Source organism: Podarcis melisellensis (assembly GCF_964234715.1).
Source record: "Podarcis melisellensis genome assembly, chromosome: 16".
NCBI lineage: Eukaryota > Metazoa > Chordata > Lepidosauria > Squamata > Lacertidae > Podarcis > Podarcis melisellensis.
The window spans coordinates 9,196,858-9,213,375 of record NC_138533.1 but is presented as its reverse complement, the minus strand read 5'-3'; the positions used below and the strand labels follow the sequence as shown (position 1 = coordinate 9,213,375).

Here is a 16,518-nt window from a genome sequence, read left to right as displayed (position 1 = left end):
CAGAAGGAAATCGTTTTGAGAAATAACTTTGGGTTCTCCGCTGCCTGGAGGGCCTCTGCTTTAAGCTCTCCTAGAAAATTGCCAACAGTCCTTTGCTCTGCGGGGCTCCTGTGCCTTTTTAACAGCTGCAAAAATCCAGCCGGCATGTTTTACCTCTCCCCATTGTCAGAACCAGTGAAGGCGGTGAAGGTCCTGTGTGAGTGCCTGGAGGTGGTTGGAGGATGGATGGTGGCTAATGGATTGAGGTTGAATCCTGACAAGACAGAAGTACTGCTTTTGGGGGACAGGGGGCGGGCTGGTGTGGAGGACTCGCTGGTCCTGAATGGGGTAACTGTGCCCCTGAAGGACCAGGTGTGCAGCCTGGGAGTCATTTTGGACTCACAGCTGTCCATGGAGGTGCAGGTCAATTCTGTATCCAGGGCAGCTGTCTACCAGCTCCACCTGGTACGCAGGCTGAGACCCTAGCTGCCCGCAGACTGCCTCGCCAGAGTGGTGCATGCTCTGGTTATCTCCTGCTTAGACTACTGCAATGCGCTCTACGTGGGGCTACCTTTGAAGGTGACTCGGAAACTACAACTAATCCAGAATGCGGCAGCTAGACTGGTGACTGGGGGCGGCCGCCAAGACCACATAACACCTGTCTTGAAAGACCTACATTGGCTCCCAGTATGTTTCCGAGCACAATTCAAAGTGCTGGTGTTAACCTTTAAAGCCCTAAACGGCCTCGGACCAGTATAAATAGTCCAGATGGGATGAAGGAGCGTCTCCACCCCCATCGTTCTGCCCGGACGCTGAGGTCCAGTGCCGAGGGCCTTCTGGCGGTTCCCTCATTGCAAAGCTACAGGGAACCAGCCAGAGGGGCTTTTCGGTAGTGGCATCCGCCCTGTGGAAGGCTCTCCCATCAGATGTCAAAGCAATAAACAACTACCTGACATTCAGAAGACATCTTAAGGCAGCCCTGTTCAGGGAAGTTTTTAATGTGTGACATCTTAGTGTATTTTTGGTCTCTGAGGAAGCTGCCCAGATTGGCTAGGGAAACCCAGCCAGATGGGCGGGGTACAAATAATAAATTATTGTTGTTGTTGTTGTTGTTGGGTGGGGTGCATTGTGAACTCCGCTTTCTTAGTCACACCCACTGCCAACATGAGGACCCTGCAGGGTTTTGCTCTGAGCAGATGAGGCCCCCCACTTAGCAGAGCCCTTCTGTACCTGGCTCTCGACTCTCTTCCCCTTTGACAGGGAGCTGCTTTTCGATGAATAAAAATAAACGAGGTGCCCCTGAGCACGTGCCGAGTGCAGCCCTCATAAATGCATCTCACGGCAAGTAGAGCAGCAGCAGTGAATTGCTGCTAGATGCTAATTCTGCTTTTGCCTCCTGGAAAAGAATAAATCTGTATTTCTTTTTCTGTAAAATGAAAGAAGCCGGAGGGAGTAAGCGCAGGGAGAACACAATACAACAGCCAATACAAGCACGGTGGAGAAATGGAAAGGACACAGTTATTACCCAAGTAATATCCTCAACTAATGAGTGTGTGTGCACAGGAAAGTGTACTGGGGCCACCGAGGAAGCAATTACCATTAAAAAACAAAAATCAGTGAGGGATGTGTGCTCAGTAAATGAGGGCATGAATGAAAATGGTGATTATTTTCGTTCCAAGCTTTATTTTGCCCTCCAGAAACAGCAGGCACTGTACCCCTGGCAGAAGCAACTGATGGAACAAAATGCTTGTTAAGAAATCGAAATGCCTTTGCACTTCTTTGTGGCTTATTCTTTTTGGGGGGGGGGAGACAAGGAGACATGACTGGATCACTTTTATTTGACCTTAAAGCACCCAAGGATGGGGAAACGGCCGCTGCTGTTTCAAAATCATTCAAAATCATCTCCCCAGCTCAAGCTGTCCTTAGTTGCTGAGAAATGAGGCTGCAATCCTCACCCCACTTACCGGGGAGTAAACCCCATTGAATTCAGTAGGACTCCCTTCTGAGTAGATGTGGTTAGGACTCTGGTGCAAGTTAATAAATAGTCCAGATGGGATGAAGGAGCGTCTCCACCCCCATCGTTCAGCCTGGACACTGAGGTCCAGCTCTGAGGGTCTTCTGCTGGTTCCCTCACAGCGAGAAGTGAGGTTACAGGGCCTTATCGGTGGTGGCACCCGCTCTGTGGAATGCCCTCCCATCAGATGTCAAGGAAATAAACAACTATGTTTAGGGAAGTTATTTATGTTTGATGTTTTGTCATGTTTTAAATATTGTGTTGGGAGCCACCCAGAGTGGCTGGGGAAACCCAGCCAGATGGGCGGAGTATTAATAATAATAATAATAATAATAATAATAATAGTAATATGATCCATTGGGTCTTTTCCAACTCTACAGTTCTGTGATTCTATGTTTAAAGTGGTATGATACTTTATATGTATGGTGCAGACAGCTGCCTCAGTTATGTTGATTTCAGTGAATGTACCATGAGTAGGACTACTGTAGGTTGCAACCCTGCTATTATTGCTATTATCCATCACCCTAAAACAGTGTTTTTCAACCTTTTTTGGGCAAAGGCACACTTGTTTCATGAAAAAAATCACGAGGCACACCACCATTAGAAAATGTTAAAAAATTTAACTCTGTGCCTATATTGACTATATATAAAGTAATTCTCTTGAATAGGAATCAAATAAACACAAAGAAAGTACTTTATAATTACTTTATTATGAAATAGTAAGTAAACAGAAATATGAAAAATCATAAAATACTTTATTTTTAAATCTTTTGAATTTTTCAATTTTCCCCACGGCACACCAGGCAACATCTCGCGGCACACTTGTGTGCTGCGGAACAGTGGTTGAAAAACACTGCCCTAAAAATACCCTGCTGCTTCACACCCCCCTGTGAAAGGGAGAAGGGCCTGCTCTGCAGGGTTATTGTGTTTGTGTGTTGCTTTGAACTTTACAGCTAACCTCTCCCTTCCTTCTCGGTTTGACAGGGCTCCATGTTCTCACTGGCGCTCAAATGCCTTATAAGTCTTTCCACCATCATCTTGCTGGGACTCATCATTGCCTATCACACCCGAGAAGTTCAGGTAATGCCCCTGCGGCCCTACGAGTTGATGTTACATTGATTTCTCTTTTATTATTATTTAGTATTACCAATTTCTTGAAGTTAAACTTGCAGCCTTTCTCAACCTGTGGGTCCCCAGATGTTGTTGAACTACAACTCCCATCACTCCTAGCTAACAAGGCCGGAGCTCAGGGATGATGGGAGTTGTAGTCCAACAACATCTGGGGACCCACAGGTTGAGAACCGCTGAAAGGTTTCAGCAGAACAGCAGTCTTCTCCGGCTGGCAGTGCCTGGTGGGATTTGTAGTCCAAAAACACCCGGAGGGCACCCCTACTGGCGATGACTTTTGTGTATTTATTTATTTTTAATTTAACGCAGTTTATTTGTATACCGTTTTTTAGCCTAAAGGGACCCTGAACGCAAGGAATGGCATATTAAAATGAAATACACACACAGTAGGGTGTGATAAAAGTGGCATAAATCAGCCAGCAAAATCACATCTGCCGGGGCACCTGCAGAGAGCTTTCCCTAGCTAGAGAACAAATGGGTGCTGCCGCCAGCTGTTCTTAAGGACTAGAAACCCCGAATAGACTTTCGAAACCCCAAACAAGTCTATTAACATTTCTTCTTTATGCTTCGGTGAAGAGTTTCATTCTCGCTTTTCTGTACGCCACCCTTTTTGAGGAACGGCAGCTGAAAGATTTGAAGCTGCAGGGTGGCTAAGCTGTGGTCTTCTAGGGGTCGTCTGTGAATATTGGCCATATTGGTGAATATTCTGGTTGGGGTGGATGAGAGTTGGGGACAGCAACATTTGGAGGGCCACTGCCCACCCTTGCTTTATATGAAGAGTTTTGTGGGTGCAGCTTGAAGTAACCCCAAGTCATAGAAGGAAGGGGACTGGAATGAGGCCTGAAAACTCCCAACATGGACCAGCCCGGAGGGGCAATTATTATTTATTAAATCTATATACTGCCCTATACCCACAGGTCTCAGGGTGGACAATAAGTGTGGGGAGGGGATTAGGTTTGTCTTTGGGGTTTAGGCATTGCTGTGCAGCTCCCCCTCTCAGCCCATTGACACCATCCTCCCGGCCTCTCCCTCAAATTTTGGGGTTTCCTTAGAGCAGGGGTCAGCAACCTTTTTCAGCTGTGTGCCAGTCCACTGTCCCTCAGACCATGTGGCAAAGGTAAAGGGACCCCTGACCATTAGGTCCAGTCGCGGACGACTCTGGGGTTGCGGCGCTCATCTCGCTTTATTGGCCAAGGGAGCCGGCGTACAGCTTCCGGGTCATGTGGCCAGCATGACTAAGCCGCTTCTCGTGAACCAGAGCAGCACACGGAAACACCATTTACCTTCCCACCAGAGTGGTACCTATTTATCTATTTGCACTTTGACGTGCTTTCGGACTGCTAGGTTGGCAGGAGCAGGGACCGAGCAACAGGAGCTCACCCAGTCGCAGGGATTTGAACCACTGACCTTCTGATCAGCAAGTCCTAGGCTCTGTGGTTTCACCCACAGCGCCACCTGCGTCCCTGACCATGTGGTAGGCAGGACTATATATATTTTTTGGGGGGGGGAATGAACGAATTCCTATGCCCCACAAATAACCCAGGGATGCATTTTAAAGAAAAGCACACATTCTACTCATGTAAAAACTCGCTGATTCCATGGGCCGGATTGAGAAGGCGATTGGGCCGCATCCGACCCCCAGGCCTTAGGTTGCCTACCCCTGCTTTAGAGAGCTGATTTTCGCATCTGTGCTAGTAAAAAAATATGTGTGAATGTGTTGGGGGAGGGAGCATCCCCTTTCTCCCCTTCCCCAAAATGCTTTGTGATCAGTAGGAAATGTTCCATGGACCCAAATGGCTTGAGATCCCATCCTTTTTGGGGGGAAGGGGGGGTAGCCCAATGGGTGACAACTAGGCCTCCTCTTTGCCACTGTCTGGCTGTGGGTTGCCAAGGTTACCAGAGCAATTGACATGGCTTCCTGGCAGTTTTGTTTTTGCTGATTGCATGTTCTCCTGTCCCCTTCCAGCAGGCTTGAATCGGGCACTCACAATCAGGCTCGGGGTTTATTTTGGTTTTTTTTAGTGGGGTGGTGGTATGGGCGCTAAACTAAACCCACAACGTTTCATGCCAGGCTCATTTTTCCCATGAAGCATTTCCTCCTCCTCCTTTTTTAAAAAAAGTTAGACCCCACATTTGTGGATTAGGCCTTGCCTCTGAACATGTGCAGAGTGCCTCTCAAACGGTGCAGAAACCAAAGTGGGTGAGAGGCTTGGAAGTGGGTTGGGAAGGTCCGAATTCAGTGTGTGGCGATACCTGACATTTTTATTTATATACAAAGATAATTGGGTGGAAGAAGGGATTTTATTATTAATTATTAGATTTCTTCCCTGCCCTTCACTGTTAGTGAGGTGACGCCACAGTTTCAGACGGGCTTGTTGACAGCACTGATCAGCGAGTCCATCCTTGCCGGGGTCATCCTGACCCCATTGCTCATCTCCTCCTTCCCCCACAGATTTTATTAGCTCTGCAGCGTGCCAGGAAAGCTATGGGAGAAGGAATTACTCCTTCAGCTGTGTGTGTTTTCCTTGCTTGTTAAACGGGAACCGCTGCCAGATGGAACTGATTCTCTGTCTGAAGCATTCATGGGGGTCTTGGGGTCCAGGCTAGGTGTTTGGTGGGTGCAGGCAACTCCCATTTTTGAAGTCACACTCCCCATCGCAACCCCCATCTCACAGAGACTTCCCCTATTGCGTATCACAATTATTTCTGTGCATTTCAATGTTATTTTGTTGATTTATTGCAGGCATAGGCAAATTTGGCCCTCCAGATGTTTTGAGACTACAACTCCCATCATCCCTGACCACTGGTCCTGTTAGCTAGGGATGATGGGAGTTGTAGTCCCAAAACATCTGGAGGGCTGAGTTTGCCTATGCCTGATTTATAGCATTTATACCCCACACTTTAGCCAAAAAAGCACTCCAAAAGGGGTGAGGTTTTGCCCCTGCACCTCCAGATATCAAGCACAAAGTTGGGGGTGATTTCCAGAACCCCCCCACCCCTTTTCCCAGCTCTAGGCTTGGGGCCGGGGAGGTAGTTTTGGGGGACTGATCCTGCAATGGAACTGCAAGTGGATCCCAAGCAACTGGGGAAATCAACTGCATTGTGATGTCATGGTAAACTGTGGTTTGTCATTTTGGGGTTGAACCTAGCTTCTACTGGGCTTGTGCATGCCCTGCCCCCTTTTCACCTCCATTTTTGAACAGTTTAACCACAGTTTAGGGTGTGGGTGCAATCTTAACTGTGGTTTGTTTGAAACAAACTGTGGTTTGTTTGAAACAAACTGTGGTTTGTTTGAAACTGTGGTTTGAAGTTGGCTTGTTTCAGACAAACCACAGTTTTTTTCGGCTTTGGGTGACAAGACACACTGTAGTTAATCAAAGCCGGAAGAGGAAACCTTGAAACTTTTCCTGGTCAGACCAGCAGTGAGGTGGGGAAGAGAAAGAGCCCAGGGTGAAAATTGGGCTTGCTCCCATTTTGATAAAACCATGGTTTGTTGTGATGTCCAAAGGCAACAGCCTTTCTTACAACTCCAAGGCTGGAAGGAGAGGGAGGGCTCATCATGCCCTCCCACAGAATTGTGGCCCGCTGTTTCTGTACTTATACAACTGCTTCGTGGCCGGTAGGCATTCAACAGATGTAGCAACTCAGAACGCTGCTGCTCTATACCAAGAGAAGCTTCAGATTTTGAGTTTCTGCCCGTCAGACACTAAAAATAAATTGTGTTTGAGAGATTTGTTTGTGATGAGCCTGCACACTTGCCTACGTCTTTCGGGCTTCTCGGAGTTAATGATATTTTGTCCGCTGAACTCCTTTTTGCTGTTGTCATTGCTGAGTTTTCTGTGTGCTTGTCTTGCTGATTGCTTTATTTTTAGAATGCATTTTTACATAAGCCAACGAATCTGGGAAAGGTAGCATATAACGTTTTAAATAAATTAAGCACACCCACCCAACCCAAATTTGTATATCTAGTAAAAGCTTGCTTGATAAATAAATAGATCCAAATTTCCATGTGCCCATTGGCATACATTATTTTACTTCTCTCGGGGCTCTCGCTTCTGAAATTTCAACTTTTGGCCCATGTATTTTTAAAACGCCTATCTTGAGGTCTAGAACCATCCTTTTAAGAAAGAAAAAAAGAAAGAAATTGGATATTTCCAGATGTGGAGTTACGCATCCGGTATAAAGCCTGCATTTTGCAATTATGGGGTCTCCAGAACCATCAAATAATAATAATAATAATAATAATAATAATAATAATATTTATACCCCGCCCATCTGTCTGGGCTTCCCCAGCCACTCTGCGTGGCTTCCAACAAAATATTAAAATTCAGTAATGCATCAAACATTAAAAGCTTCCCTAAACATCTCTAAGATCTGGGATTTCAGTCTAATCTGGGACCAGCCCACCCATAAGGCAGAGGGAGGCAACTGGAAGCAGGATCCGCAGGGACAACAGATTCTGATGCCTATCTTTCTTCTCCTCCTCGTTCCTGCCGTAGATCTTCCCTCGCTCCCTTCTATCCTGGTGCCATTTTGGAGTCTGTCTTGGGATGGCGTTGGTGGTTTCCCGTCTCGTTCCTCCCAGCATTCCTCTGCTTCCAACCATGACAGTGGCTGTGTTCTGCTTGCATGGCCGGAGGCAGCAATGATTCTGAATGAATACCAGTTGCTCTTGTGCCCTTCTAAACCTGTTTTTCCAATAAGGGCATGCTGGCTGCCTCTCCTGTTTCAGTGCGGCCACCAGCTTTCCCTCGGGGCTAGTCTGACGCCTGTTAACGGATTGCAGCTCTCTTTAGAGGGACGTGTTCTGTTTGGGAGTGCGCTGTCCGTATCAATTTGGAGCGAGCCTGCTCCCGTGTCGGTGGGGGGGAATTGGGGGCACATTTGTCCGTTGTCAGGCAGCTGTCAGTGGTCCTAAGACCTAATGGAGAAGTGGGAGACTGTAGGGGTGGGAGTGCGGAGTTAACCCTCGACACCATGGGCTGGCTGGATGCAGAGGAGAGGTGGGATGTTCGAGCTAGGGAACCCCCAAAGGAAGAAGACTTAGAGCTTGGGGATGGGTGGTGGGACTGTTAAGTTGTGGGCGAACATATCAGACAACACAGCGATTCTTCAAACAGCTCTTGTTTATTCACAGGCCAGAACAGAACTGAACTGAGGAGCTCAGTCAGCCTGCTTATATAGAGCTCCAGTACAACGTAACTGTAGCAACTTTCTAAAACTATCCAATCACTGAATGTCACTTTCGATCCTTCATTTCCTTCATTTGCATAACTATCTACAGTATCCCCCTGCTGGCCCAGGATGAGAACTTCAGTACATAACAGGGATGACGATAGGTGGTCAGAGGGAGAAGACGGGGAGGAGGTGTTGCCCGAAGCTGAAGAGGTAACAGGGTTTAGTGAGCAGGGAGAATCTGTGGCAGAGAGGAGGCCAGAAACAGAAATAGAAACAGAAGCAGTAGCAGTAGCAGGAGAGAGGCCAAGAGGCAGATATGAGTCCGGCTGGCGAAGAAACATGGGTTTCTCACCCCGTCTCCCAGGACCAGGGGCGGTATGAAGTGGGAGGAGCAAAGGCAGGTGTGCCAGCATAGTCTCAGATTGCTTGTGAAGGACCGGGGAAGGAGTAGATTGAGGCAGCTGTGGGAAGGGGGCAGTGGATCTTCAGCCTCCATAACTGCATCGTAGGGGCAAGACCTACCGAGAAAAATTGCTGTACTTATTAGGTCAGGCGCTCTTGAGCAGACCTTGTTTCTTCTAATAAAGAGTTGTCTTCACTTACTCCATGTGGCTTATTGCTGGCTCGCTTCTGACACTTAGGGTGGTCTTTCTCTCTCTCTGCAGTGGTACCTTGGTTTCCAAACAGCTTAGTTCTCGAACAACTTGGAACCCGAACGCAGCAAACCCGGAAGTGACTGTTCCGGTTTGCGAACTTTTTTTCGGAAGCTGAATCGGCTCCATTTTTAGTATTCCGCTTCCAATTAGAGTGTTCCTCTTCCTGTTTGAGTGTTCCATTTCTGATTTGAGTCCCCTGTTTCTGATTAGATATTTGGAGCTTATATTTGGTGCTTTTGTTTTTGCGGCTTTTTCGGTTAATTTGTTTTTGTGACTGTGTAGAACCCAGTTCAGCTACTGATTGATTGATTGTGCGAGTGAAGAAATGGATAAAAGCTGCAAAGCCAAGAGAACCATTAACAGAACAGCAATAAAAGGTAAAGGTACCCCTGCCCGTACGGGCCAGTCTTGACAGACTCTAGGGTTGTGCGCTCATCTCACTCTATAGGCTGGTAGGCAGCGCTGTCCGCAGACACTTCCGGGTCACGTGGCCAGCATGACGAAGCTGCATCTGGCGAGCCAGCGCAGCACACACGGAACCCCGTTTACCTTCCCGCTGGTAAGCGGTCCCTATTTATCTACTTGCACCCGGGGGTGCTTTCGAACTGCTAGGTTGGCAGGCGCTGGGACCGAACGACGGGAGTGCACCCTGCCGCGGGGATTTGAACCGCCTACCATGCGATCGGCAAGTCCTAGGTGCTGAGGTTTTACCCACAGCGCCACCCGCGTCCCTAGAACAGCAATAGAGGTAGCAAAATTCATGCTAAATTTCTGTTTTAGGGGTTGCTTTTAAAGTCTGGATCGGATTAATCCATTTTACATTACTTTCTATGGGAAAGTGCGCCTTGGTTTTGGAAAGCTTTGGTTTGGAACAGACTTCCAGAACGGATTAAGTTTGAGAACCAAGGTACCACTGTATATACCATAGATCTGTGTACAGAAAGTCTCAGTGGGGCAGTCCTCCATCCCCTCAGCTTAAAGGATCTGGAAAGCAGGCGTGGGGAGCCTTCACCCTGGGGCCAAATACAGACCTTGAGACCTCCTTGTCTGACCGTAGGTCTCTCCCTGCATTATTTGCTCCGCCCACTTTTTTCCCTCTGGCACCACCCACCACTGTCATATGCCTCTCGGCCCCCAGAAGGCTGCCCAGGAGGAAATGCGGCCCTCATGCTCAAAAGGGTGTGTCATGCAATCGTAGCAGAGGGACAGCTTTATTTAGCACTGCTGCGAATGGGGCTGCCTTGATTATTGAATGAGCTGTCAGGGCAACTCATAAAACCATGTTCCTTTGATGGACCCCCGTGGGCGATTTACCTGCAGGGATGGGAAGTCGGCTGTGCTCTAGGTGTGGGTGGCGAGGTATAAGAAACAGCAGTTTTGGAATAACACGTACCAAAATATATAAAATCTGTCAAAAGAGCAGTTTCCTACAAGGCACCCAAACCCTCATATAATTTGAAGGAGATAAATCTTTAGCTTTATCATTAATAAAAGTGATAAAAATCCTAACACTGTCCGGCAAAGTAATATACAGTGGTACCTTGGGTTAAGAACTTAATTCGTTCTGAAGGTCTCTTCTTAACCTGAAACTGTTCTTAACCTGAAGCACCACTTTAGCTAATGGGGCCTCCTGCTGTTGCCGCGCCGCCGGAGCATGATTTCTGTTCTCATCCTGAAGCAAAGTTCTTAACCCAAGGTTATATTTCTGGGTTAGCAGAGTCTGTAACCTGAAGCATCTGTAACCTGAAGCGTATGGAACCCAAGGTACCACTGTATACCATATTTTTCTGTGTATAAGACTAGGTTTCCCCCCCCAAAATGTAAAAAATTAGGGGGCGTCTTATACTCTGGGCCATCTCTCCCCATTTTCTTAAATCTGAGTCCCCCCAAATAGGGGGCGTCTTATACATGGGGGCGTCTTATAGACGGAAAAATATGGTATATATTGCTTGTCCCCTGATTACTTTCAAGTTATGTCAGTTTTCCTTGAAGTTGTGTAGGAGACTTTACATCCCTGGAACAGCTCAGTCGGTAAGAGCATGGGATTCTTAATCTCAGGGTCAGGGGTTTGAGCCTGATGTTGGGCAAAAAAGATTCCTGCATGGCCTGGGGTTGGACTAGATGACCCTGGTGGCCCCTTCCAACTCTATGATTCTGTGAGTGGTTCAGATGGTGTACGACGCAGCTGCATCTAGCAGAGCCTGGTGTGGCCAGGAGCCTATGATCGAGCCTGAAGCTGGGATGGTTTGCACGCTATTGCACAGATGGCCTCCTGCTGCTGCTGTGACAATACACAGCCGCTCCCAGCTGCCCTTTCACCCTGAGTACACAGAGAGAAATCGGCTTCGTGTAACTAAGCATGAACCCGGCAGCTGCGGAGGGTGCTAATCCCACCTCCTCGCCCTGCGCAAAACATCTGCTTTCTTCCGCTCTGCTAGGCTCAGCTTCCCTTCCCGGTTTTTCTCAGGCCCCCGTAACCCAAGACACGGCGTTTTTGATACTGGTGGGAGCCAGGGAAAAAGGAGGAGAATTTGCCTTGTTGGCAATTTCCTCCTCCTTTTAAGAAAAAGATGCCCAGAGACTTCAGCGCAGAATGCTCTGCTGTTGGTCAGGGATGCATTTTAGGAAAAGAGCCCAGAACGGGGGTCAGCAAACCTTTTCAGCAGGGGGCCGGTCCACTTTCCCTCAGACCTTGTGGCTGGCCGGACTATATTTTGAAAAAAATATATAAATACATGAATTCCTATGCCCCACCAATAACCCAGAGATGCATTTTAAATAAAAGGACACATTCTACTCATGCAAAAACACGCTGATTCCCGGACCGTCCAGGGGCCGGATTTAGAAGGCGATTGGGCTGGATCTGGTCCCCGGGCCTTAGTTTGCCTACCCATGGCCCAGAAAGATCAGGTCAAACTTTGACCGTCAAAGGCCCATCTTGTCCAGCATCCTGTTCTCCCAATGGTCAACCCAATGCCTCAACAGGAAGCCCACAAGCAGGACCCGGGTTCAGGAGCTACTTGCCCCATCTGTGTTTCCCAGCAGCTGGGAAACATTACTGCCTCTGACTGTGGAGGGAGAACGTAGGGAGATCCTAGCCTTTGTGGCTAGCAGGCATTAATAGCCTTCTCTGCGTATTTGCCTAGTTCCCTTTTAAAGCCGTCCAAGTTGGTGGCCATCCCTGCCTCTTGTGGCGGGGAGTTCCATAGTTCAACTATGCCTTGTGTGAAGAAGGACTTCTTTTCATCTGTCCTGAATCTCCCAGCGTTCATTGGGTGTCCCCATGTTCTAGTTACGGGTAGGTAGCTGTGTTGGTCTGCCGTACTTGAAACAAACAAACAAAAAAATCCTTCCAGTAGCACCTTAAAAGGTAAAGGGACCCCTGACGATTAGGTCCAGTCGTGGCCGACTCTGGGGTTGCGGCGCTCATCTTGCTTTATTGGCCGAGGGAGCCGGCGTACAGCTTCCAGGTCATGTGGCCAGCATGACTAAGCCGCTTCTGGAGAACCAGAGCAGCGCATGGAAATGGCGTTTACCTTCCCGCCGGAGTGGTACCTATTTATCTACAAGCACTTTGTGCTTTCGAACTGCTAGGTTGGCAGGAGCAGGGACCGAGCAACAGGAGCTCACCCCATTGCAGGGATTCGAACTGCCAACCTTCTGATCGGCAAGTCCTAGGCTCTGTGGTTTAACCCACAGCGCCACCCGCATCCCACCTTAGAGACCAGCTAAGTTTGTTATTGGTACTGTATGAGCTTTATCTGAAGAAGCTCATACCAATAACAAACTTGGTTGGTTTCTAAGGTGCTACTGGAAGGAATTTTCCCATGTTCCAGGGTTATGAAAGAGGGAGAAAACCCATCCCCTTTCTCGACGCCATGCATATTAGCATAAATTGCTTTTGTGTCGCCTCTCTCTCAGATTTTCTATCTAAAACTAAGAAATTCCAAGTGCTGCAATCTTTCCTCATAGGGCAGCTGTTTCATCCCCTTGATCATTTTGTTGTCCTTTTTCTGAGCTATGTAATATCCATCTAATTGTTGTAACCTGCCCTGGGACATCAACATCAAAATCATCAATAACAACAACGGACAAGATCCAAGTGCAACAGCAACTCTCCCTTCAATTCCCAGCTGCTGCTATTCAGAGGCATGCTGGGGGAGAACATAGTCTCTTCTTCCATAAACTCATGTCATCTTCTCCAAAGCTATCCAACTTGTTCGCCATTATTTATCTTGCAGGGGTGAATTCCAGAGTGAATTCTGAATGGAGCCTTCCCATTCAGAGGCAGTCTACCTCTGAATAGTGGATGCTGGGGGAAGAACTGTGGGCAGTCAGAATCATAGAATCATAGAGTTGGAAGAGACCACAAGGGCCATCGAGTTCAACCCCCTGCCAAGCAGGAAACACCATCAGAGCACTCCTGACATATGGTTGTCAAGCCTCTGCTTAAAGACCTCCAAAGGAGACTCCACCACACTCCTTGGCAGCAAATTCCACTGTCAAACAGCTCTTACTGTCAGGAAGTTCTTCCTAATGTTTAGGTGGAATCTTCTTTCTTGTTGTTTGGAACCATTGCTCTGTGTCCGCTTCTCTGGAGCAGCAGAAAACAACCTTTCTCCCTCCTCTATGTGACATCCTTTTATATATTTGAACATGGCTATCATATCACCCCTTCACCTCCTCTTCTCCAGGCTAAACATGCCCAGCTCCCTTAGCCGTTCCTCATAAGGCATCGTTTCCAGGCCTTTGACCATTTTGGTTGCCCTCCTCTGGACACGTTCCAGTTTGTCAGTGTCCTTCTTGAACTGTGGTGCCCAGAATTGGACACAGTACTCCAGGTGAGGTCTGACCAGAGCAGAATACAGTGGCACTATTACTTCCCTTGATCTAGATGCTATACTCCTATTGATGCAGCCCAGAATTGCATTGGCTTTTTTAGCTGCCGCGTCACACTCTTGGCTCATGTCAAGTTTGTGGTCAACCAAGACTCCTAGATCCTTTTCACATGTACTGCTCTCAAGAGAACATACAAAGATAAGAAGAGCCCTTCTAGATCAGGCCGGGGGTGAGACTCTAATGCAAAATGGCTGCCCTTCCACCGAAAGAACAGAAAAGAGCAGAGGAACGTAAAGTTGTTGGGGGGAGATAATCTATTCATTTGTTGTTGTTGTTCATAAATGAACATGTTTGAAACCCTTTCTTCTTTTCTCAGCACTGTTCCATCTTGGTTGTTATATCACCTGTCACTGGTGTGCTGCTGCTGTAGGTTAGAAAACACCCCTCCCCCCCGAATCCAGGAATCATTTTGAATTACTACAGCCAGCTATAATATGCATAGCCACAAATGAAAAGGCATAACTCAATGCTGGCTGGCAAATTTTTTAACTGTCTTTATGGAATAGAAAGGAATACAAGGAAAATACCCAGCAAAACCAACAGAGCGTTAAACAGGAGGATCCTGGTGCGCCTTCCTATAATTGTACCAGAAGAGACTTAACCTGTTGAATTTCTGCCTGCTATACAGCACAAGTGGCGCTGTGGGTTAAACCACAGAGCCTAGGACTTGCCGATCAAAAGGTCGGCGGTTCGAATCCCCACGACGGGGTGAGCTCCCATTTCTTGGTCCTTGCTCCTGCCAACCTAGCAGTTCAAAAGCACATCAAAGTGCAAGTAGATAAATAGGTACTGCCCCAGCGGGAAGGTAAATGGCGTTTCCGTGCGCTGCTCTGGTTCGCCAGAAGCGGCTTAGTCATGCTGGCCACATGACCCGGAAGCTGTATGCCGGTTCCCTCGGCCAAGAAAGCGAGATGAGCACTGCAACCCCAGAGTCGGCCACGATTGGGCCTAATGGTCAGGGGTCCCTTTACCTTTTTATACAGCACAAGAGCCCCGTTCCCCCCCCCCCCAGTGCCAATCAAAGCCTAGGTTGCCATCCTGTACCTCCGTACCTGGGAATAGGCCCCATTAAGAGACTTCTGAGTAGACATGCCATACCTTTGTAACACGAGTTTCTTAAAACAGTGCCTGGTGTTTAGCTCCCGCACAGAAAGAGGCATGCCTGAGCCTCTTTGTAAAGTTTTCGGATTTGCTTTTTGGTGAGTGAGGGGGATTTTTAAATAAAAAAAACATTCTACTACCTTTATTGTATAGTAGTATTTTCAGAAAGTAACTTCTATTTCTATGGGTTCCAAGCTGTTTTTGGACTACAACTCCCATCATCCCTAGCTAGCAAGACCAGTGGTCAGGGATGATGGGAATTGTAGTCTGAAAAAAAAGCTGGAGACCCAAGTTTGGGAAACACTGGGTTAGACGTTTGGAATTCGGAAGACCTTCTTGCTGATCTGGCGTAGATCACTTGAGCTTCTGTCTGCTGTAGATAATGTGTGAACACTGATTATATATTTTTTAATGTCTTTATACGGCCATTGCATCAATGCTCTGTACTATCCAAAAAGGAACCTGCTTTGTAGACTGGTCCAGGCTTTGGTGGATGGTGTGGAGGTTGCCGAAATGCAGGTGGAATTTCTCCCCAGGGGCTCCTCCCTGCTTGGCTCCAGGTGATGCAGATGTTATTGATGTGTCTCAGGTAAAGGTCAGGCCTCTGGGGGAGACGAGGCAAGAGAGCTTTGTTCCAAATCAGACATGTGATTGAATTCTGGCACTCTGCAAAAACGCCCATGGCGTCGCGATGCAGCTCGTGTTCCCGAACCTGAAATTATTGCGGGTTGGCATAGAAAATTGGTGGAGGAAATATGGGAAGGCCGGGAGGGGGGAATGAATGGTTGTGTATTTACAAGCCTGCAGCAAAATGTTGCTGCGTTCTGTTCAGCAGCTCTGTTCCTCCTCTCCCTGGTTTTCCACTCCTGACCTCCCCAGCATTTAGCATTCTGTGCTCATTTGGTTTCTCCCCACCTGCAAACGAGTTTTCCCTCCTCCAGATCTTTTTATTGTTGCAGAATGGGTATAGCTCAGTGGTAGAGGATCTGCCTAGCATGCAGAAGGCTCAGGGTTCAATCCCCAGGCATCTCCAGGGACGTCTGGGAATGTCCCCTGCCTGAAATGATGAGGAGCCTCTTCCTGTCAGTACAGTGGTACCTCGGGTTAAGCACTTAATTCGTTCCAGAGGTCCGTTCTTAACCTGAAGCACCACTTTAGCTAATGGGGCCTCTTGCCGCAGCCACGCCACCGGAGCATGATTTCTGTTCTCATCCTGAAGCAAAGTTCTTAACCTGAAGCACTATTTCTGGGTTAGCGGAGTCTGTAAACTGAAGTGTATGTAACCTGAAGCGTATGTAACCCGAGGAACCACTGTATAGACAACACTAAGCTAGGTGGGCCAAGGAAGTGTAAGATTGGCAACAGAAGGTAATGGAATACTCAGAAATTCAGTGGTACCTTGGGTTACATACGCTTCAGGCTACAGACTCCGCTAACCTAGAAATAGTGCTTCAGGTTAAGAACTTTGCTTCAGGATAAGAACAGAAATCGTGTTCTGGCAGCGCGGCAGCAGCTGGAGGCCCCATTAGCTAAAGTGGTGCTTCAGGTTAAGAACAGTTTCAG

General features: G+C 47.8%; 1 protein-coding gene and 1 long non-coding RNA gene across 2 annotated transcripts in view; one reads left to right on the top strand and one right to left on the bottom strand.

The window, feature by feature from the left end:
* LOC309358758 overlaps positions 1–16,518 on the bottom strand; it is a 141,686-nt gene that overhangs the window by 58,249 nt on the left and 66,919 nt on the right. The gene's annotated exons all lie outside the window — the stretch shown is intronic.
* KCNN3 (potassium calcium-activated channel subfamily N member 3) overlaps positions 1–16,518 on the top strand; it is a 96,347-nt gene that overhangs the window by 21,786 nt on the left and 58,043 nt on the right. Inside the window, exon 2 of the mRNA XM_081891486.1 lies at positions 2,978–3,073. Within this exon, the coding sequence (XP_081747612.1) occupies positions 2,978–3,073 (96 nt within the window). The remainder of the gene's footprint in view (positions 1–2,977; positions 3,074–16,518) is intronic.